The sequence below is a fragment of the Coregonus clupeaformis genome, chromosome 8 (assembly GCF_020615455.1).
Source record: "Coregonus clupeaformis isolate EN_2021a chromosome 8, ASM2061545v1, whole genome shotgun sequence".
Lineage (NCBI taxonomy): Eukaryota > Metazoa > Chordata > Actinopteri > Salmoniformes > Salmonidae > Coregonus > Coregonus clupeaformis.
The window spans coordinates 35,694,026-35,718,361 of record NC_059199.1 but is presented as its reverse complement, the minus strand read 5'-3'; the positions used below and the strand labels follow the sequence as shown (position 1 = coordinate 35,718,361).

General features: G+C 42.4%; 1 protein-coding gene across 1 annotated transcript; it reads right to left on the bottom strand.

Annotated features, from left to right (window-relative positions):
• Positions 1 to 6,392: 6,392 nt before the first annotated feature.
• LOC121571970 (LIX1-like protein) lies at positions 6,393 to 23,919 on the bottom strand. Its single transcript, XM_041883782.1, has 6 exons — positions 23,217 to 23,919; positions 19,863 to 20,026; positions 15,995 to 16,135; positions 15,708 to 15,803; positions 10,148 to 10,225; positions 6,393 to 6,745 (listed from the first exon to the last, which is right to left on the bottom strand). Exons 1-6 carry the CDS (start codon positions 23,536 to 23,538, stop codon positions 6,491 to 6,493), a joined length of 1,056 nt encoding a protein of 351 aa, XP_041739716.1. The 5' UTR covers positions 23,539 to 23,919; the 3' UTR covers positions 6,393 to 6,490.
• Between the last annotated feature and the right edge of the window lie 417 nt (positions 23,920 to 24,336).

Sequence of the window (24,336 nt, the reverse complement as noted above, 5' to 3'; positions counted from 1 at the left end):
TTGGGGTCACTTAGAAATGTCCTTGTTTTCGAAAAGAAAAGCAATTTTTATGTCCATTAAAATAACATCAAATTGATCAGAAATACAGTGTAGACATTGTTAATGTTGTAAATGGCTATTGTAGCTGGAAACGGCTGATTTTAATGGAATATCTACATAGGCGTATAGAGGCCCATTATCAGCATCCAATGGCACGTTGTGTTTGCTAATCCAAGTTTATCATTTTAAAAGGCTAATTGATCATTAGAAAACCCTTTTTCAATTATGTTAGCACAGCTGAAAACTGTTGTGCTGATTAAAGAAGCAATAAAACTGGCATTCTTGAGACTAGTTGAGTATCTGGAGCATCAGCAATTGTGGGTTCGATTACAGGCTCAAAATGGCCAGAAACAAATAACTTTCTTCTGAAACTCATCAGTCTATTCTTGTTCTGAGAAATGAAGGCTATTCTATGCGAGAAATTGCCAAGAAACTGAAGATCTCGTACAACGCTGTGTACTACTCCCTTCACAGAACAGTGCAAACTGGCTCTAACCAGAATAGAAAGAGGAGTGGGAGGCCCCGGTGCACAACTGAGCAAGAGGACAAATACATTAGAGTGTCTAGTTTGAGAAACAGATGCCTCACAGGTCCTCAATTGGCAGCTTCATTAAATAGTACCCGCAAAACACCAGTCTCAACGTCAACAGTGAAGAGGCGACTACGGGATGCTGACCTTCTAGGCAGAGTTGCAAAGAAAAAGCCATATCTCAGACTGCCCATCTTAATCTTTTATTTTTATTGGCCAGTCTGAGATATGGCTTTTTCTTTGCAACTGATAAATGGGCCTCTGTACACCTATGTAGATATTCCATTAAAAATCTGCCGTTTCCAGCTACAATAGCCATTTACAACATTAACAATGTCTACACTGTATTTCTGATCAATTTTATGTTATTTCAATGGACCAAAAAATTGCTTTTTTTTCGAAAACAAGGACATTTCTAAGTGACCCCGAACTTTTGAACGGTAGTGTATGTTTTAACAAAAGGTTCATTTCTTGATTTAATTAGGACAAGCATACAATGGATTGCACTTCAAGTTATATAGCTTTTGTTTGTAGAAACAGGTGGCAGGTCTATAGAAATTGAGAACCACGAGAAATGCCTAACCCTGGCTTGGTAGGAAAACTAAAAACACTAACCGATACTGTCAATGAAAGAAGAAGCAATGTAAATGCTATCCAAGACTGTAATTATGTCCATCTTAGGCATTCTGTCACATGGACATCTCGTCAACTTATTTTGCGCTGCTGTTGCTATTGTGATATGATCACATTCAGGAAAGTTAGGGCAAGTTAGCTAAACCTTTTTCTCTGCTTATAAAAATAAAAATTAAAAATACCATAGAAAATTGCATGAAGCTACAGTAGGATACAATGTTAAACCCAAGAGGAGATTATATTCGCATTCATTCTTTACTGTAGCTGTCAGTGTGATATGCCCATTGTGATATGACATAGGCATTTACTGGTATTCAATGTGTACATTAGTGGATTCTCTGTGTGTTCTGACCCCTGAATAAATGTGTTTTCTAAATGGGCCTATTTCAAGAGAATTTCAGAGTAGCAGATCGCATGACTAGATAACATTTCATACCGGTATGGTAAAGCCCCTGTAAAATTCAAAAGAATTCAAGAAGAATCCACTGATATTTCATAATGGCTAAAAGGGCTAGTTCTCCGGACCCAGATTAAGCCTAGTCCTGGACTAAAAACACTTTCCATGGAGCACTTATGATGGAGATTCTACATTGATAATGTTTTTTTGTCCTTTAAATTTTTCTATGGGAAGCGTATACAGTGAGGGAAAAAAGTATTTGATCCCCTGCTGATTTTGTATGTTTGCCCACTGACAAAGAAATAATCAGTCTATAATTTTAATGGTAGGTTTATTTGAACAGTAAGAGACAGAACAAATAAAAAAAATCCAGAAAAACGCATGTCAAAAATGTTATAAATTGATTTGCATTTTAATGAGGGAAATAAGTATTTGACCCCCTCTCAATCAGAAAGATTTCTGGCTCCCAGGTGTCTTTTATACAAGTAACGAGCTGAGATTAGGAGCACACTCTTAAAGGGAGTGCTCCTAATCTCAGCTTGTTACCTGTATAAAAGACACCTGTCCACAGAAGCAATCAATCAATCAGATTCCAAACTCTCCACCATGGCCAAGACCAAAGAGCTCTCCAAGGATGTCAGGGACAAGATTGTAGACCTACACAAGGCTGGAATGGGCTACAAGACCATCGCCAAGCAGCTTGGTGAGAAGGTGACTCCAGTTGGTGCGATTATTCGCAAATGGAAGAAACACAAAAGTACTGTCAATCTCCCTCTGCCTGGGGCTCCATGCAAGATCTCACCTTGTGGAGTTGCAATGATCTTGAGAACGGTGAGGAATCAGCCCAGAACTACACGGGAGGATCTTGTCAATGATCTCAAGGCAGCTGGGACCATAGTCACCAAGAAAACAATTGCTAACACATTACGCCGCTGAAATCCTGCAGCGCCCGCAAGGTCCCCCTGCTCAAGAAAGCACATATACATGCCCGTCTGAAGTTTTCCAATGAACATCTGAATGATTCAGAGGAGAACTGGGTGAAAGTGTTGTGGTCAGATGAGACCAAAATTGAGCTCTTTGGCATCAACTCAACTCGCCGTGTTTGGAGGAGGAGGAATGCTGCCAATGACACCAAGAACACCATCCCCAACGTCAAACATGGAGGTGTAAACATTATGCTTTGGGGGTGTTTTTCTGCTAAGGGGACAGGTCAACTTCACCTCATCAAAGGGACGATGGACGGGGCCATGTACCGTCAAATCTTGGGTGAGAACCTCCTTCCCTCAGCCAGGGCATTGAAAATGGGTCGTGGATGGGTATTCCAGCATGACAATGACCCAAAACACACGGCCAAGGCAACAAAGGAGTGGCTCAAGAAGAAGCACATTAAGGTCCTGGAGTGGCCTAGCCAGTCTCCAGACCTTAATCCCATAGAAAATCTGTGGAGGAAGCTGAAGGTTTGAGTTGCCAAACGTCAGCCTCGAAACCTTAATGACTTCGAGAAGATCTGCAAAGAGGAGTGGGACAAAATCCCTCCTGAGATGTGTGCAAACCTGGTGGCCAACTACAAGAAACGTCTGACCTCTGTGATTGCCAACAAGGGTTTTGCCACCAAGTACTAAGTCATGTTTTGCAGAGGGGTCAAATACTTATTTCCCTCATTAAAATGCAAATCAATTTATAACATTTCTGACATGCGTTTTTTTTCTGAATTTTGTTGTTGTTATTCTGTCTCTCACTGTTCAAATAAACCTACCATTAAAATTATAGACTGATCATTTCTTTGTCAGTGGACAAACGTACAAAATCAGCAGGGGATCAAATACTTTTTTCCCTCACCGCAGCTGCCAAAACGCTTTAATATTTTTTTTTACCTTGAGAGTAACTTGTGGTTAGGGGGAAACTGCAATCCATATATTTCTACAAACACTTATGTTTGTGCACTGTGTATGCTATGTTTTTGTGTTGCACACAATACTCACATTTACACAGTTGTTAGCACCAATGCACTGGTCAATCCGGATATCAGTATCGGCTAAATTACTTGTGTAAGTGTTAGTCAAATAATAAGAGTTAAAATGGCTTAGTGACAGTAAATGATCTTGACTTAGAAAGATAACGCTGAAAGTTTAGTCATTAAGCTGCAAGGCCAGAGAAAAACACTGTTGGATAACTGACATTCGTGTAAACTATCCATTCTAGCAAGCAAAGCTAGGCAACTAGTTCTGTTACAAGTGACATCAGTTTGAGTAAGTGGAGCGGTTCTTTCTTCGCAAATAAGGCTGACTATCACTAATGATAGACTCTACAGATGTAGGATCTTAATTTGACCTAATCCTGCAGCAACTGATTTGAACATTTAGTCCATAATGTTGCTTGAGCGGTGGTTAGGCTATTATCTGGTCAAAATTAGGCTACATGAAAAGTGCAATACTGTTAATATAACCGTGTGTTAGTGTGGGTTTTCAGTAAATTTATGTCAATCACGAAAGCTCATCTGCATTTCCTGCGGAAATTCTCACCAACAAAAGAGTGATCAAATTAGGATCCTACATCTGTATATACAGTGGGGGAAAAAAGTATTTAGTCAGCCACCAATTGTGCAAGTTCTCCCACTTAAAAAGATGAGAGGCCTGTAATTTTAATCATAGGTACAAAATGAGAAAAAAAAATCCAGAAAATCACATTGTAGGATTTTTAATGAATTTATTTGCAAATGATGGTGGAAAATAAGTATTTGGTCAATAACAAAAGTTTCTCAATACTTTGTTATATACCCTTTGTTGGCAATGACACAGGTCAAACGTTTTCTGTAAGTCTTCACAAGGTTTTCACACACTGTTGCTGGTATTTTGGCCCATTCCTCAATGCAGATCTCCTCTAGAGCAGTGATGTTTTGGGGCTGTCGCTGGGCAACACAGACTTTCAACTCCCTCCAAAGATTTTCTATGGGGTTGATATCTGGAGACTGGCTAGGCCACTCCAGGACCTTGAAATGCTTCTTACGAAGCCACTCCTTCGTTGCCCGGGCGGTGTGTTTGGGATCATTGTCATGCTGAAAGACCCAGCCACGTTTCATCTTCAATGCCCTTGCTGATGGAAGGAGGTTTTCACTCAAAATCTCACGAGACATGGCCCCATTCATTCTTTCCTTTACACAGATCAGTCGTCCTGGTCCCTTTGCAGAAAAACAGCCCCAAAGCATGATGTTTCCACCCCCATGCTTCACAGTAGGTATGGTGTTATTTAGATGCAACTCAGCATTCTTTGTCCTCCAAACACGAAGAGTTGAGTTTTTACCAAAAAGTTATATTTTGGTTTCATCTGACCATATGACATTCTCCCAATCCTCTTCTGGATCATCCAAATGCACTCTAGCAAACTTCAGACAGGCCTGGACATGTACTGGCTTAAGCAGGGGGACACGTCTGGCACTGCAGGATTTGAGTCCCTGGCGGCGTAGTGTGTTACTGATGGTAGGCTTTGTTACTTTGGTCCCAGCTCTCTGCAGGTCATTCACTAGGGTCCCCCGTGTGGTTCTGGGATTTTTGCTCACCGTTCTTGTGATCATTTTGACCCCCACGGGGTGAGATCTTGCGTGGAGCCCCAGATCGAGGGAGATTATCAGTGGTCTTGTATGTCTTCCATTTCCTAATAATTGCTCCCACAGTTGATTTCTTCAAACCAAGCTGCTTACCTATTGCAGATTCAGTCTTCCCAGCCTGGTGCAGGTCTACAATTTTGTTTCTGGTGTCCTTTGACAGCTCTTTGGTCTTGGCCATAGTGGAGTTTGGAGTGTGACTGTTTGAGGTTGTGGACAGGTGTCTTTTATACTGATAACAAGTTCAAACAGGTGCCATTAATACAGGTAACGAGTGGAGGACAGAGGAGCCTCTTAAAGAAGAAGTTACAGGTCTGTGAGAGCCAGAAATCTTGCTTGTTTGTAGGTGACCAAATACTTATTTTCCACCATAATTTGCAAATAAATTCATTAAAAATCCTACAATGTGATTTTCTGGATTTTTTCCCCTCAATTTGTCTGTCATAGTTGACGTGTACCTATGATGAAAATTACAGGCCTCTCTCATCTTTTTAAGTGGGAGAACTTGCACAATTGGTGGCTGACTAAATACTTTTTTCCCCCACTGTAAGTTCTGTAATGTAAGAGCTATACATAATGTTCAAATAACTTTCATAGTCCTTAATGTAGTAATAGATCACGTTTAAGCAACAGACATTGGTCTATTTTGGTGTGTAAGATCTTTCTGTGGCAATATCCTTGTGATTATGTCCTGTACAATCGTTAACAAAGGCAGGTCCTGGGCTTTAACTCCACCCATGTCGTAACGTTGTCTACCAGCATAGAAAGGGAATGAGAGGAATGAGAACAGTTCATTATTCCATGTGAATTTCACAAACCCAATTACATGGCAGCACAAAATGACCTCAATGACTTATTGTGTAACAGAATTATTCGATCCTGGTCCTAAAGATTTAGTTCTAAACCAGCACTAACATATCTGACTCAACTAATCAACTTTTTGTCAAGATCTTTATAAGCTGAATCAGGCGTATTAGCACTCACTGTTTTATAATTGAAAGCTCCTAAATGGCTGCCTTGCTAGCCTCTATACAATCAATGGTATTGGCCACTTTTCCTCATTCCTCTCTAAGGCCAGATTCCAAACTGACAACCAACTTATTTCCATCTGCCCTTGACTCTCAACTCGCAGATCTGATCGGACTGAATAGGTAAAAGCCATATGGTGGACGCTATGCCGAGTTACTATTACGTTTCCCACACCTATGCAGACTTTTGAGAACCACGAGGGGGAAGTCAACGTGGGCAGATGGAAGTGAATCAAGTTATGGGGTTGGAATCCAGCGTATACCTAGCAGGTTGAAGGCAGTGTGGCAGTGTTGGCTGCACCCAGTTGGCCAACAGCCAGCATCAGGATGTCCTTCTTTTCCTTGTGAAAGCGAAGCTCCCGGCCGGCCAGCCTGGCCTCCTCAAGTTCCCGATCTGTTGCCGCCACTTCCTGGGCGATGGTGCCAGCCACGCCTTGCTCCCGGTTCACCCAATCAGCAGCCATTTGGGTGCGCATGTCATCATCCAGCGCCCGATGGGAGTAGTGAGCCAGCACTTCCTGTTAGGGGAAAGCAAAAACAAAAAGTTGTTAGGCCGGAATGGACCTTATTGACGCCACGGTCATGATTGTTAGAAATTCAGGCTAGCTGGGTAGGAAGCGGAAGTGCCCCATTAAATCATTATATTTTTCAACAGTACTGGTATCCTAGCAGTGCAGGTTTGATTGAGATCCAGATTATGTTGAATGATCCTGAAATGCTTGGATTTGAAATGACCTGGAACCACAACTGCGTGAGCTGCGTGGCCAGCAATAACATAATTTCAAATGAGGAATGTGAGACGTCTGGGTGAGCTAATTACTCCAGTGGCTCAGCTCCTTAACCATTGAGATGAAAGGCATAAGGCCAGACCAAAGAGAATACTTAATCAGTCAAGAGACACACAGGGTGAAAGCACTCCGTAACCCTAGAAAACACAATACAACTCAATCAATCAATCAATTTTATTTTATATAGCCCTTCGTACATCAGCTAATATCTCGAAGTGCTGTACAGAAACCCAGCCTAAAACCCCAAACAGCTAGTAATGCAGGTGTAGAAGCACGGTGGCTAGGAAAAACTCCCTACAACTGAGTCGTCTCTATCCCAATCGTGGAGTTGCTGGCTGCTCTTCCTCCTCTTCTCTCCTCTTTGACTTCTGATCTGAATGGCGTAGATTGGCAAAAGCCAGGGTTGAGGCACAATTTCATTATTCAGGTGAATTTATATTAATTTCATGAATTGGAAGTTGCCTGAATTGACCCCCATACTGCAAAAACAATGTCAGAAAGCTCCCATTTTTAAATTAGCATACATGAAGGGTGGGGGATTAAATCTTTAAGGTGTGTGCATAGAGCCTGAGTATTTTAATGTTTGAGATCAGATGAAGTCAAAGAAAAATGATTTAAACTCTGGTAAACATTTTTTACAAACTTTAATCAAACTTTGATCAAGGCTCATAGTTGACGCCTTAAAAGTAGTTTCTGTATGTAAGATGCATGAGATAATGAGGACTGAACACAAACATTTAGGTCACCTGACTCTGCCTGGAACGGAATCACTTCATAGGTATTCATTCAGCCCACACAATGTGGTTTAGATAGGTTCCTTCAGCATGACATTCCATCCTAACTCAAGCCAGAGTGTAACTCAGCCAATGTTACTCATTATCTCCAGTGAGTTTCAGCCCCATTCTGTACTTATGTTGAACTGAGATGCGGTGTTGGCTGTACCATTTGAATTATAATTAAATACTATCACTGTCAGTCTGTAAGGATGAGGGATATGTTTTATTTTCCAAACTTGCTTGATTTAATGGAAACTGTCAGGCAAATGTTTTTCTCAAATAACTCTTGAGTTTGATCAGTTACAGTGAGGGAAAAAAGTATCTGATCCCCTGCTGATTTTGTACGTTTGCCCACTGACAAAGACATGATCAGTCTATAATTTTAATGGTAGGTTTATTTGAACAGTGAGAGACAAAATAACAAAAAAAAAAACCCAGAAAAACGCATGTAATAAATGTTATAAATTGATTTGCATTTTAATGAGGGAAATAAGTATTTGACCCCTCTGCAAAACATGACTTAGTACTTGGTGGCAAAACCCTTGTTGGCAATCACAGAGGTCAGACGTTTCTTGTAGTTGGCCACCAGGTTTGCACACATCTCAGGAGGGATTTTTGTCCCACTCCTCTTTGCAGATCTTCTCCAAGTCATTAAGGGTTCGAGGCTGACGTTTGGCAACTCAAACCTTCAGCTCCCTCCACAGATTTTCTATGGGATTAAGGTCTGGAGACTGGCTAGGCCATTCCAGGACCTTAATGTGCTTCTTCTTGAGCCACTCCTTTGTTGCCTTGGACGTGTATTTTGGGTCATTGTCATGCTGGAATACCGATTCACAACCCATTTTCAATGCCCTGGCTGAGGGAAGGAGGTTCTCACCCAAGATTTGACGGTACATGGCCCCCTCCACAGTCCCTTTGATGCGGTGAAGTTGTCCTGTCCCCTTAGCAGAAAAACACCCCCAAAGCATAATGTTTCCACCTCCATGTTTGACGGTGGGGATGGTGTTCTTGGGGTCATAGGCAGCATTCCTCCTCCTCCAAACACGGCAAGTTGAGTTGATGCCAAAGAGCTCCATTTTGGTCTCATCTGACCACAACACTTTCACCCAGTTCTCCTCTGAATCATTCAGATGTTCATTGGCAAACTTCAGACAGGCCTGTATATGTGCTTTCTTGAGCAGGGGGACCTTGCGGGCGCTGCAGGATTTCAGTCCTTCACGGCGTAGTGTGTTACCAATTCTTTTCTTGGTGACTATGGTCCCAGCTGCCTTGAGATCATTGACAAGATCCTCCCGTGTAGTTCTGGGCTGATTCCTCACCGTTCTCAAGATCATTGCAACTCCACGAGGTGAGATCTTGCATGGAGCCCCAGGCCGAGGGAGATTGACAGTTATTTTTTGTTTCTTCCATTTGTGAATAATCACACCAACTGTTGTCACCTTCTCACCAAGCTGCTTGGCGATGGTCTTGTAGCCCATTCCAGCCGTGTGTAGGTCTACAATCTTGTCCCTGACATCCTTGGAGAGCTCTTTGGTCTTGGCCATGGTGGAATCTGATTGATTGATTGCTTCTGTGGACAGGTGTCTTTTATACAGGTAACGAGTTCAAACAGGTGCAGTTAATACAGGTAATGAGTGGAGAACAGGAGGGCTTCTTAAAGAAAAACTAACAGGTCTGTGAGAGCCGGAATTCTTACTGGATGGTAGGTGATCAAATACTTATGTCATGCAATAAAATGCTAATTAATTACTTAAAAATCATACAATGTGATTTTCTGGATTTTTGTTTTAGATTCTGTCTCTCACAGTTGAAGTGTACCTATGATAAAAAATTACAGACCTCTACATTCTTTGTAAGTAGGAAAACCTGCAAAATCGGCAGTGTATCAAATACTTGTTCTCCCCACTGTACATTTACATAATTTAGCAGACGCTCTTATCCAGAGCGACTTACAGTAGTGAGTGCGTACATTTTCATACTTTTTCAAACTGGTCCCCTGTGGGAATCGAACCGACAACTCTGCCGTTGCAAGTGCCATGCTCTACCAACTGAGCCACACGTGACCCAGGCGTGTCCAAATATTTTTCTCTTAAGTGCCAGAAATGGAAACATATTCAAATTTGCTCACATACTTACTTACTTTTTACACATAACAGTCATAAGTCATTGCTTTCACACAAAATGAACCAAAAACATTTGAACAAAACAGCAAACCAATTGTTTGAAATACATACCAAAAAATATTGATTGATACCAAATCATGTCTTATTTAATACCTGGACAAATACCAAATGAAACAGGCCTATGAAATAAAGTGATACCAATAATCAGTACTCTTATCCAAATGAGATCTTACTTGACGGGAGCATTGTCTCTCTCTCATGGCCTTCAGGCTTCCATTCCAGTGCAGCAGCTGAAAGACGGTCATCAATTCCTGAAATAAAAAAAACTGTTCAGCGTCGACAAGCAGCATTGTCGTGTGTGCCTGCACCGCATGGAAAGCACTGTTTGGCAGTAAGCACAATTTCAAGTTTGATTGCTATCGCAAGGCAGTGAGTTTTTAATGTCAAAGTCACAAGATTGAATGATTTGAGGCCAGTAGGGGGAGCAAAGAGGGAGAAGGTCAATAAGTAGCATTCATTTGTTTGCATGTGTAAAGCCCTAAATCATAAACGGTGGTTTGGAAAATACCAATCCATGCATTAGATTCAGTGGATTTGGATGACAAACAATGAAAGACTGGAGGCCAGCAATTCTGTCCAGATTTGTTTGCCAGACCAACATGCTCTTAGGAAATTCCAGGAACCACAGAGTCCAATACATGGTTTTGCTTCTATTCTCTTCTGCACGCATGAAGGTCCTCACACTCATTCATGAAGTGGGTCTCATTATCTAGTCCTTGACATCTACAGTTGATTGCTGATAAGTGCACTTTGGATAAGTCAAAACTCTGTTTAAGTGTGTCAAGTCCCAATTCAATTGATGTACATGTACATTATTTCAATTGCTCCCGATACTGGCATGCTCTGCTTTAGTTCATGCTGTCATGAGTCTCAAACTGTTGCATTTATCAAGTTTGACTGCATACTTTTTTTCACTCAACCTGGGAAACCAGAGTGGTATGTCATGAAGCAGAGGTGATGAAACCAGCCAACTTTGATAAACACTCAGAAATTACTCTTGGTTTTCTTTATCATAAATGAAGCTATAGTTTAGGGTTGATCAGTAAATGTTTATATTTTTCCATGAACTGGAATTACAAAGCTAATTGACAATATAGTTATCTGTCTGCTTTGTGTAATTACCAGTAGTTTTGGCACCATTAGTCAAGTCTATGTTAACATGTATGCATCTCCCTCTTTTATAACTCTGTAGAAACCATAATATCATTTAATATTCTCCAACCAATCCCCATGTGTTCTGTGTGTGCAAAGAAAACCCAGTATTTGGATTCCTCATTTCCATCTCCTCCAGTGGCGTGTATTCATGGATGCCAAGGGAATCCAGGCTTCCCCAAAAAGTTACAAGAAACATAAATATTTCTCCGTCCCTCTGTGTTTTGAAATGTTCCTTCAATTCGCAAAAGGCAGAAAGTATCTCACCGGAGAAAGCATTCAATTGAGCAAAACAGTGTCCCTCTGTCTCTGTATGAGTAGCCCGTCTATCTGATGCAGTCTGGTCAAAAAGAGTATGATATTGTTGCCGCCTGTAGCATTGAATGCAAGGGAAGCCAGCAAGTAATTGGCCTCCCTTAATAAAAAAAGTATACAATGATAGCCAGTCAGAGTTGAGCTAAACTGAATGAGCTCAACTGTGAATGGTCCTGGCGCACCAAAAAAATAAGTGTCAAGGGAAGCCAGTTTGGATTTGGCTTCACACCACATCACATCAAAAGCCAAATATAATTGACAGACAAAACTTGAATTGTTGCATCTCTTTGTTTTGTTGTCCTCTGGTGGCTAGCTAGCTAGCAAAACATTTACTAAATTAGCCATGGAGGGAGATAGGGATTTGGACAATACTCCGTACTGGCCAATGATTATAACGGCGATTCTGATCCAACCATAAATTCATACATTGTGCCCCTGGCCTGAGAGGATGGAAGCTCAATACAGTGGGGAGAACAAGTATTTGATACACAAAATATTTGGACACGCCTGGGTCACGTGTGGCTCAGTTGGTAGAGCATGGCACTTGCAACGGCAGAGTTGTCGGTTCGATTCCCACAGGGGACCAGTTTGAAAAAGTATGAAAATGTACGCACTCACTACTGTAAGTCGCTCTGGATAAGAGCGTCTGCTAAATTATGTAAATGTACAGTGGGGAGAACAAGTATTTGATACACTGCCGATTTTGCAGGTTTTCCTACTTACAAAGAATGTAGAGGTCTGTAATTTTTATCATAGGTACACTTCAACTGTGAGAGACAGAATCTAAAACAAAAATCCAGAAAATCACATTGTATGATTTTTAAGTAATAATTTGCATTTTATTGCATGACATAAGTATCACTTATCAACCAGTAAGAATTCCGGCTCTCACAGACCTGTTAGTTTTTCTTTAAGAAGCCCTCCTGTTCTCCACTCATTACCTGTATTAACTGCACCTGTTTGAACTCGTTACCTGTATAAAAGACACCTGTCCACACACTCAATCAAACAGACTCCAACCTCTCCACAATGGCCAAGACCAGAGAGCTGTGTAAGGACATCAGGGATAAAATTGTAGACCAGCACAAGGCTGGGATGGGCTACAGGACAATAGGCAAGCAGCTTGGTGAGAAGGCAACAACTGTTGGCGCAATTATTAGAAAATGGAAGAAGTTCAAGATGACGGTCAATCACCCTCGGTCTGGGGCTCCATGCAAGATCTCACCTCGTGGGGCATCAATGATCATGAGGAAGGTGAGGTATCAGCCCAGAACTACACGGCAGGACCTGGTCAATGACCTGAAGAGAGCTGGGACCACAGTCTCAAAGAAAACCATTAGTAACACACTACGCCATCATGGATTAAAATCCTGCAGCGCACGCAAGGTCCCCCTGCTCAAGCCAGCGCATGTCCAGGCCCGTCTGAAGTTTGCCAATGACCATCTGGATGATCCAGAGGAGGAATGGGAGAAGGTAATGTGGTCTGATGAGACAAAAATAGAGCTTTTTGGTCTAAACTCCACTCGCCGTGTTTGGAGGAAGAAGAAGGATGAGTACAACCCCAAGAACACCATCCCAACCGTGAAGCATGGAGGTGGAAACATCATTCTTTGGGGATGCTTTTCTGCAAAGGGGGACAGGACGACTGCACCGTATTGAGGGGGAGGATGGATGGGGCCATGTATCGCAAGATCTTGGCCAACAACCTCCTTCCCTCAGTAAGAGCATTGAAGATGGGTCGTGGCTGGGTCTTCCAGCATGACAACGACCCGAAACACACAGCCAGGGCAACTAAGGAGTGGCTCCGTAAGAAGCATCTCAAGGTCCTGGAGTGGCCTAGCCAGTCTCCAGACCTGAACCCAATAGAAAATCTTTGGAGGGAGCTGGAAGTCCGTATTGCCCAGCGACAGCCCCGAAACCTGAAGGATCTGAAGAAGGTCTGTATGGAGGAGTGGGCCAAAATCCCTGCTGCAGTGTGTGCAAACCTGGTCAAGACCTACAGGAAACGTATGATCTCTGTAATTGCAAACAAAGGTTTCTGTACCAAATATTAAGTTCTGCTTTTCTGATGTATCAAATACTAATGTCATGCAATAAAATGCAAATGAATTACTTAAAAATCATACAATGTGATTTTCTGGATGTTTTAGATTCCGTCTCTCACGGTTGAAGTGTACCTATGATAAAAATTACAGACCTCTACATGCTTTGTAAGTAGGAAAACCTGCAAAATTGGCAGTGTATCAAATACTTGTTCTCCCCACTGTATGTAGCTAGATGTAGTAGGCTAATGTTAACTAACTAGCTCATCGTTGCCCATGAAAGGAAGTTAGGCTAGCGAGCAAGCATTTTAGCCAGGTAGCCTAGGACAACAAAAACTAAAAGGGTGTACTGTATGACAGAGTCATAGACCATTTCGGCAACATGAAAGAGGAGGATGGCATTGGCGTTTCTCTACAAGTAGGGTGAGTCAACATGTTTTTCTACTTATGCACACGCACACACAGAAATCAGTATCATGGACAGCCACATGATATTTAGCTTATGTTGATTGGACTAAATCGTTTTTGGTATCTTTTAGTTGTCACTGTGTTAGACTAAGCATAGGTGATTTGATGATGTTGAAATGTTGAAGATGAAATGGTGCTGGAATAGTGGATGCAGCTCGTTTTCTTTGCGACTTGCGGTAACTCTCCGGTGTTCTAAATCAATAGTTGTTTAGTAGTCCGAAAATGTCGGAAACATTAAACTTGACCATGCTGTTGGTCATGTAACTGTTTGTTACATGCAATAAGCTTTGTGGACTCAAGCGGACAGATGTTGCCCTCTGGTTTTGTGATGAAACATAGGTGAGGTTAAATTTATTCTGCCACTGTGTCTTCTTATTGTCTTGGCTTTAGGCCTATACAGTGAAGGGGAAAAGTATTTGATCCCCTGCTGATTTTGTATGTTTGCCCACTGACAAAGAAATGATCAGTCTATAATTTTAATGGTAGGTTTACTTGAACAGTGAGAGAGAAAAACAACAACAAAATCCAGAAAAAAGCATGTCAAAAATGTTATGAATTGATTTGCATTTTAATGAGGGAAATAAGTATTTGACCCCTCTGCAAAACATGACTTAGTACTTGGTGGCAAAACCATTGTTGGCAATCACAGAGGTCAGACGTTTCTTGTAGTTGGCCACCAGGTTTGCACGCATCTCAGGAGGGATTTTGTCCCACTCCTCTTTGCAGATCTTCTCCAAGTGATTAAGGTTTCGAGCCTGACGTTTGGCAACTCGAACCTTCAGCTCCCTCCACAGATTTTCTATGGGATTATGGTCTGGAGACTGGCTAGGCCACTCCAGGATTTTAATGTGCTTCTTCTTGAGCCACTCCTTTGTTGCCTTGGCCGTGTGTTTTGGGTCATTGTCATGCTGGAATACCCATCCACGATCCGAGGGAGATTGACAGTTATTTTGTGTTTCTTCCATTTGCGAATAATCGCACCAACTGGAGTCACCTTCTCACCAAGCTGCTTGGCGATGGTCTTGTAGCCCATTCCAGCCTTGTGTAGGTCTACAATCTTGTCCCTGACATCCTTGGAGAGCTCTTTGGTCTTGGCCATGGTGGAGAGTTTGCAATCTGATTGATTGCTTCTGTGGACAGGTGTCTTTTATACAGGTAACAAACTGAGATTAGGAGCACACTCTTAAAGGGAGTGCTCCTAATCTCAGCTCGTTACCTGTATAAAAGACACCTGGGAGCCAGAAATCTTTCTGATTGAGAGGGGGTCAAATACTTATTTCCCTCATTAAAATGCTAATCAATTTATAACATTTTTGACATGCGTTTTTCAGGATTTTTTTGTTGTTATTCTGTCTCTCACTGTTCAAATAAACCTACCATTAAAATTATAGACTGATCATTTCTTTGTCAGTGGGCAAACGTACAAAATCAGCAGGGGATCAAATACTTTTTTCCCTCACTGTATATCACAGTGCCAAGGCATATAAACTAACAGTTTATAGAGCAAACAACGCAATTATTAACACAGGTTGTAATATGCCTTTTTTTCATGGCTTGGATTCCACTGTGATTTTACCCATGCACCGCTACTGATCTCCTCATTTCCTGCATCCTGACCGATGTACCATAGAGGCAGCAACAGTCCTAAACTAGCCTCACATACAGTCCAACATTTTCCTTTTCTTACATTTCATTATTGTAACATCCACTGTATCATTACAAGTAATCCAACTTTGCGTTACTCCATCCTATTTACCTGAAACTCCAACATTGACTTTCCTTTGTTGGACTCCAGCATGAAGCGAAACGCCCCAATTCCTGTGCTGGGGTTGTCTGCCTCTTCTCTGTTTCCCTGTAAAATACAAGTAGAGTCCAATCATCCAGTCTTTTTCTCCTTAAGAGCCCAATCAGATTAAGATCTTACCCTCATAAGGCTGTGACCTTTTAATAGGAGCTACAGTATGGATTATATTAAAGACCAGTGCGCACTGCTTCTGTTAATGTCAGTCATTTTATCTAAAAAATACATTCAATGGCACTCACATTAAAGGAGGCCAGTGCCTCACATACACTCTTCTCAATGAAGTCATCTGTGATGCGGCGGGAAGGATGTTCGTTGAAAACCGAGTTCATCAGTGCGATCTTGGCAGCACTACGTCTTGCCTCAGCCTTGGTTGGACAAAACTGCCGAAAGTAAAGCATAAAACATATTTAGTACTTTTCTGAATGGCTCCAAGTCCCCCCCAGAATATATATAGCCTATGGCACAAACTGTAACGTTATGACCGTGTGATACATGCAATATCATAAGATGGTAAAGTCAAATTATTGTATGGGTCTTCTGGAAGTCATATAGAAGTACATTTTAATAATGACCTTTTTTTTTTAAAACATGAAGCATTTGAAATGTATCTTAATCTTTTTTCATGTATGTTTTTCATGTATGTCTAAGTAATATCAATGTTTCCGCTTCATTGCTATTATTTCAAAGAAAGAAAGAAAGAAAGAGTTAGGAAGGATAGAGGCAAGAGAGGCCCTGTGCAAATGGGATGAGGGGGAGAATGTGGGGAGGGGGTGTCACGGCTCCTTCTAAACTCAATGTTTGGCTCTAATAACAACCAGATGAACCACCAGATGAGTTTCCAACCACAGTACGCATTGCAGTCAGCCAATTCGAGGAGAGGAAGAAATGGCAAAACATTTCATCCTCCCATGGAATATTCTGCTAGGCACAATGCTCAAGTTCCAGTATGATTTAGAATTTAAAATAACATTAGAAAAAAAGAAGAATGTACATTACAGCAGTCATTACTATTTCTATTATTATTATTTAACAAAGATAGGGATACGGCTTGTACTGTATGTAATTATGTATAAATTAATGGATGAGATCAACAGCCAAATGTGGTTTTCTACATCCTTAATTCAATTTTTTTATGCTAAACCTGAATACAAGTAAGGTCCTACTCCTACACCTTGCTAACATGTATTTGATGGACCCAACAGCCTGGAGTTATCGACTTGGCGGTGTATTTCACCTCAGCAGTGGTTCAGATCCAGGGATTATTATTTGAGATTAGCCAATGGTTAGCTATTGAATTTAATCTTGGTTTGTAATCTCTTGTAATGCTGACGAGAGACAACTGCTTTAATATGGGATTCCCAGTACATTTACATTTTAGTCATTTAGCAGACGCTCTTATCCAGAGCGACTTACAGGACCAATTAGGGTTAAGTGCCTTGCTTAAGGGCACATCGACAGATTTTTCACCTAGTCGGCTCGGGGATTAGAACCAGCGACCTTTCGGTTACTGGCACAACGCTCTTACCCACTAAGCTACCTGCCGCCCCGTACACATTGCTGTGGAAAACTCGATTCTGCTACCACAACATACTATACAAAACTACACAATTTTCACAAGAGCAGGCTGAAGCTAGAGTTTTATCACTCAATTTCTTTATTCTTCAACTAACAGTTACCTTTTTAATTTTTTGGTCTGTATATTACAATTCAGCTTTTAGCTGTGAATGTGTACAAACCTTGATATACACTGAGTGTACAAAACATTATGAACACCTGCTCTTACCGTGACATAGACTGACCAGGTGAATCCAGGTAAAAGCTATGATCCCTTATTGATGTCACTTGTTAAATCCACTTCAATCAGTGTAGATGAAGGGGAGGAGACAGGTTAAAGAAGGAGTTTTAAGCCTTGAGAAAATTGAGACATGGATTGTGTATGTGTGCCATTCAGATGGTGAATGGGCAAGACAAAATATTTAAGTGCCTTTGAACGGGGTATGGTAGTAGGTGCCAGCGCACCGGTTTGAGTGTGTCAAGAACTGCAACGTTGCTGTTTTTTTTACACTCAACAGTTTCCTGTGTGTATCAAGAATGGTCCACCACCCAAAGGACATCCAGTCAACTTGACACAACTGTGGGAAGCATTGGAGTCAACATGGGCCAGCATCCCTGTGGAATGCTTTCGACACCTTGTAGAGTCCATGCCCCGATTAATTGAGGCTGTTCTGAGGGCAAAAGGGGGTGCAACTCAATATTAGGACTCCTAATGTGTGTGTTCCTAATGTTTTGTACACTCAGCGTATATAACAACATATATACACACTTCAACTGTTCTGGTCAAGTTATAAACTATGTAAAACATGCCTCTATGCCTTTTCACTTGTAGAGTTACTTAGGAAAGATTTATCAAGACCGCTTTGGGCTGGATGTAGTCTCGTGTTGCCATACCAAGGACACATTTTGCAGAGAGTTGTTCCATATGCTAGTTTGCCACATTTCAGAAAATGGAAGAAGGCTGGAGGAAAAACTGAATTGTGTTTTGCCAGAAGTGTGCTCTATACACAAAATTGACATACATCAACATATTTTTATGGAGTTTTAATCTGCGATTTCCCAGCCATCCTCACCCACTGTTGCACCTACGACACTAATTAGAGCACTATTGGAGCTCTGCCCAATTAAGGCATGTAATTGGTTTGACGTGTTGCGAGCATACAGTCATTGGTTGCGAGGTGTCACTGATTTACACCGGGTTCCCACCCCTATTTAGCTATTTTTCTGCCATGAACTTCCCCAGGCTTCCCGTTTTAGGGAAGCATGGTTCACGACGAGGCTAGGCTGGATGTGTCAATGTGTAGTTCATACATGCATAATCTATGAGCAGAATTACTGTCTTACCACATGTGGGCCAGCCCCCTAACAATTTGAGTTCAACCAATGAGCTTCAGCCCCTCGCCAATTGAGTGACAGCTAGCAAGTGGCACATCATGCACACACAGCAGAGCGAGAGAGAGAGCAATGACGTGGTGCACATATCTGCACATATGTGACGTAATACGCAATTTTTGGAGAACACTTTTGACTCGTGAGCGCTACCTTTAACTACTGGCTAAAAAGTATACAAAAGTACTGGAGAATCTCTTTAACACATTCTTGAAGTATTCAGATAAACAAAGGAAGAGTGTGAGGAGAAAGTCCCAGAAACATCCGGGTCATGTTCATAAGGCACCAAACAGAAGAAAATGGACTGAAACTGGGAGGGACTACCTGGACGCTAATTTTCGTGATTCATAGGAATCACATACACATACTAAAAATGTAACGACCGGGAGACCCATGGGGCGGCGCACAATTGGCCCAGCGTCGTCCAGGGTAGGGGAGGGAATGGCCGGCAGGGATGTAGCTCAGTTGGTAGAGCATGGCGTTTGCAACGCCAGGGTTGTGGGTTCGATTCCCACGGGGGGGCGGTATGAAAAAAAATAAAAATAATAATAAATAAAAAAATAATAATGTATGCACTCACTAACTGTAAGTCGCTCTGGATAAGAGCGTCTGCTAAATGACTAAAAATGTAAAAATGTAATAAACATTTCTGCTAAGTGTCATATGCTTCCAGCAGAATATGGGTGCACAGTCAGCAGTTTGTAAACAAAGACTGCATAAACATTGTTTTCAATTGAACAACGTTTTGCTACGGTGTGCCCCCATAAACATGACCCAGGCCTAATTAGTCGCTTGATCTCCCTTGACATTTCAGAAAAGGCTCTCAATGATTGACATTTAATCTGAAAATCCAGGGCCAATGTACTCAAGGTGATCAGGTCAGATTGGCAGAATTGATTTGGGTGGAAGCATTTGTGCATGAGTAGAGTTGTACGGTCAGATAAATCCCTAATGTTATGGCCATAAAGGGAAGTTAATTCATGCAACTACACCAACACAATTTCAAACCATTATACTGTAGTGTAGTGGTAATAATAAATACACTTTTCTAGCACCTTCGCTAACTCAGAGATACTATACAGGGGGCCTTCCACCTGAGGCGCAACCCAACGTTTTAGTGCCCACAACTGTATTGAGACAGCCTACAGTCACAGGTTAGCTCACCTGGAAACTCCCAAAGCAGCTTCCCCCTGGGAGACTGACGTAGCAAACATAGGGTGGGTTGTTTGATGGGACCATCTCGTACACCACCAGCGCCCCATTCCTGAGGTCTGCCCCTCTTGACTGCTTCATCTGCCAGAACTCTTGCAAGGCTTCCACCACGTTCACTGGAGGAGACATAAAATGACACAATTTAACATTCCACTGCATGGAGTCTTAAAGGTGGACTCAGCGATATGATGTGGATGCAGAAAGTAAACGGCATAGTGGGTTAACTTCCGCAACAACTAAGAGCGTTGAAACGCGAGGCTCAACTCCTCCGCTGTTTTGGTCCCGTGGCTACTATGCTGTAACAGCGTGAAGCGAACACGTGCACATTCACAGATACTGTGTGTGACTGTGTGAGAGCAAAGTCTTGCATCTTGCTCATCTCAATATCTCAAGTTATAATTGCTGAGTTTCCCTTTGAATATGGTCTATTGGACTCATTTGGTATTCAGGTTTGGATTTAAGAAATAATAAAAGTGACACAGTGGGTTATTGTATAGGAGTGAGGATTAAAACTTGAACACTGCTTTGCACATATATGGCAATAGCCAAAAACATCCTGTTTATTTTACAAGTAAACAACAACAAGGAACAACCCAATATATCTATATTCTTCGTAGCTGTCTGTTTACCACTACAAACCGATGCTGGCACTAAGACCGCACTCAATGAACAGAGACGCATACAAAGCTCTTCTTCGCCCTCCATTTGGCAAATCTGACCATAATTCTATCCTGCTGATTCCTGCTTACAAGCAAAAATTAAAGCAGGAAGCACCAGTGACTCGTCAATAAAAAAGTGGTCAGATGAAGCAGATGCTAAGCTATAGGACTGTTTTGCTAGCACAGACTGGAATATGTTCCGGGATTCTTCCGATGGCATTGAGGAGTACACCACATCAGTCACTGGCTTCATCAATAAGTGCATCGATGACGTCGTCCCCACAGTGACTGTACGTACATACCCCAACCAGAAGCCATGGATTACAGGCAACATCCGCACTGAGCTAAAGGGTAGAGCTGCCGCTTTCAAGGAGTGGGACTCTAACCTGGAAGCTTATAAGAAATCCCGCTATGCCCTCCGACGAACCATCAAACAGGCAAAGCGTCAATACAGGACTAAGATCGAATCATACTACACCGGCTCTGACGCTTGTCGGATGTGGCAGGGCTTGCAAACTATTACAGACTACAAAGGGAAGCACAGCTGCGAGCTGCCCAGTGACACGAGCCTACCAGACAAGCTAAATTACTTCTATGCTCGCTTCGAGGCAGGTAACACTGAAACATGCATGAGAGCATCAGCTGTTCCGGACGACTGTGTGATCACGCTCTCCGTAGCCGCTGTGAGTAAGACCTTTAAACAGGTCAACATTCACAAGGCCGCAGGGCCAGACGGATTACCAGGACGTGTACTCCGAGCATGCGCTGACCAACTGGCAAGTGTCTTCACTGACATATTTAAACTCTACCTGTCTGAGTCTGTAATACCAACATGTTTCAAGCAGAGCACCATAGTCCCTGTGCCCAAGAACACTAAGGTAACCTGCCTAAATGACTACCGACCCGTGGATGGATCCTGGACTTCCTGACGAACCGCCCCCAGGTGGTAAGGGTAGGTAACAACACATCCGCCACGCTGATCCTCAACACAGGGGCCCCTCAGGGGTGCGTGCTCAGTTCCCTCCTGTACTCCCTGTTCACTCATGATTGCATGACCAGGCAGGACTCCAACACCATCATTAAGTTTGCCGATGACACAACAGTGGTAGGTCTGATCACCGACAACGATGAGATAGCCTATAGGGAGGAGTTCAGAGACCTGGCTGTGTTGTGCCAGGACAACAACCTCTCCCTCAATGTGATCAAGACAAAGGAGATGATTGTGGACTACAGGAAAAAGAAGAGGACCGAGCACGCTCCCATTCTCATCGACAGGGCTGTAGTGGAGCAGGTTGAGAGCTTTAAGTTCCTTGGTGTCCACATCACCAACAAACTAACATGGTCCAAGCACACCAAGACAGTCGTGAAGAGGGCACGACAAAACCTATTCCCCCTAAGGAGACTAAAAAGATTTGGCATGGGTCCTCAGATCCTTAAAAGGTTCTACAGCTGCACCATCGAGAGCATCCTGACTGGTTGCATCACTGTCTGGTATGGCAACTGCTCGGCCTCCGACCGCAAGGCACCACAGAGGGTAGTGTGTACGGCCCAGTACATCACTGGGGCCAAGCTTCCTGCTATCCAGGACCTCTATACCAGGCGGTGTCAGAGGAAGGCCCTAAACATTGTCAAAGACTCCGACCACCCTAGTCATAGACAGTTCTCTCTGCTACCGCACGGCAAGCGGTACCGGAGCGCCAAGTCTAGGTCCAAGAGGCTTCTAAACAGCTTCTGCCCCCAAGCTATAAGACTCCTGAACATCTAATCAAATGGCTAACCCCCCCTTTTTTTACACTTCTGCTACTCTCTGTTTATTATCTATGCATAGTCACTTTAATAACTCTACCTACATGTACATATTACCTCAATTACCTCAACTAACCGGTGCCCCCACACATTGACTTGGTACCGGTACCCCCTGTATATAGCCTCCCTATTGTTATTTTTACTGCTGCTCTTTAATTATTTTTTACTTTAATTTTGTATTATTTTATATTGTATTTTTTTGTATTTTTTTTTGGTATTCTTTCTTAAAACTGCATTGTTGGTTAAGGGCTTGTAAGTTAGCATTTCACTGTAAGGTCTACACCTGTTGTATTCGGCGCATGTGACAAATAAAATCTGATTTGATTTGATTTTAAGCTGTCCGAATTGCGTTGACTTTCAAGGCCGTTATAAAAGTCCACATAGACTCAAAATGATTAAGGAGTACATAACATCAGAATACTTCTGTAAATGAAAATTGAATAGACCTACCCACATTTAATTGATTGGGTTTTTGGATGATAGTATGACATGTAGGCTAGGCCTACTCTAAAGCATTGGGGGTGACTTGAAGTGCCAGACTTGGAGTGCCCAAGTGCTATGTAAATTGTGCACGCAACTGTATCCTGTAGTCAACTGTATCCTGTAGTCATTAGGCTAGATATGACAAAATATAGGCTATCATAAACTCGGTATGTTCATGTAGCCTACTGTTATCAACTGGATGGGCAGTTTTGGTGACACAATCTGTATGTTGCACATGCAATACTACGCTATTTAATCCAATTTGTAATCTTAATCACAGTTACAGTGGGATACATTTGAACCACGGCCAGGGAAAGTCGGAGGACCAAAATTCTGCAACTAATTATTTCCAGGTTACCTCTGCCATAGCCCTGCGTATGCTTCGCAAAGCTCCGAACAACAGCCTCCACCGCCTCCTTCAAGACCGCCGGGTTCCCTGGATTACATAGACCGAATCCAGCCACCCCTGTTCCGAGCCCCGCACTCCCAATAGTGCCGTGAAGACTGTGGAGTTGAAGCGGCGGGGGTGGCCCGGAGGAAGCACATAGGGAGGCCGGGGGAGGCAGCAGAGGTGCGGTTGGAACTGTAACCCCGGGCCGGAGAGAGGAGCGTAGGGTCCCAGTCGATGCAGCTCCAAATCCTATCCCTGGTTGAAGTCGCTGAGGGCGGATAGATTCCATTGTTGAAGCGTAAACGTCAACAGTAGGGGGAATACCAATAGAGGAAATTCGTGATGAAAATACTGGTTTCCTCGCTGATATTGTAATGATAGATAACAAAAAACGAAACAAAAAAGATAGTGATAAATAAAAAACGCTGTTTACCTCACGGAGAAAAATGTATTCTGCCAATCCCGTTAGTCTTTGTGAGGATTAGGCTGCTTGGCTGTCAATCTTGGAGTAGGGGCGGAGAAAGCAGAGACGTGGAAAAGGGGAGCTGTGAATGGGCCATTTTCTTGAACCAGCGACGCAAGAGGGACAAATATTAGGAAACAATGAGGCCTCCAAAACTGTAAAGGAATTCTGTTGACCTGCGTAACAATCCATACTCTACAAGAGATTATTAGGGTAATGTAATTTACATTTTAATACTTTGGAAAAATAGTAGCTACTGAAATAATTATTCAAAACTTTTTGGGGTAAAGATATTTGGTAAATGAACGTGACAACACAGTGGTAGATACCTTTAAATTCTACTACTCTTTAACCAACACACAATCTATCTACCTATCTACCTATCTGCCTGTCTGTCTGTCTGTCTGTCTGTCTGTCTGTCTGTCTGTCTGTCTGTCTGTCTGTCTGTCTGTCTGTCTGTCTGTCTGTCTGCCTGCCTGCCTGCCTGCCTGCCTGCCTGCCTGCCTGCCTGCCTGCCTGCCTGCCTGCCTGTCTATCTATCTATCTATCTATCTATCTATCTATCTATCTATCTATCTATCTATCTATCTATCTATCTATCTATCTATCTATCTATCTATCTAT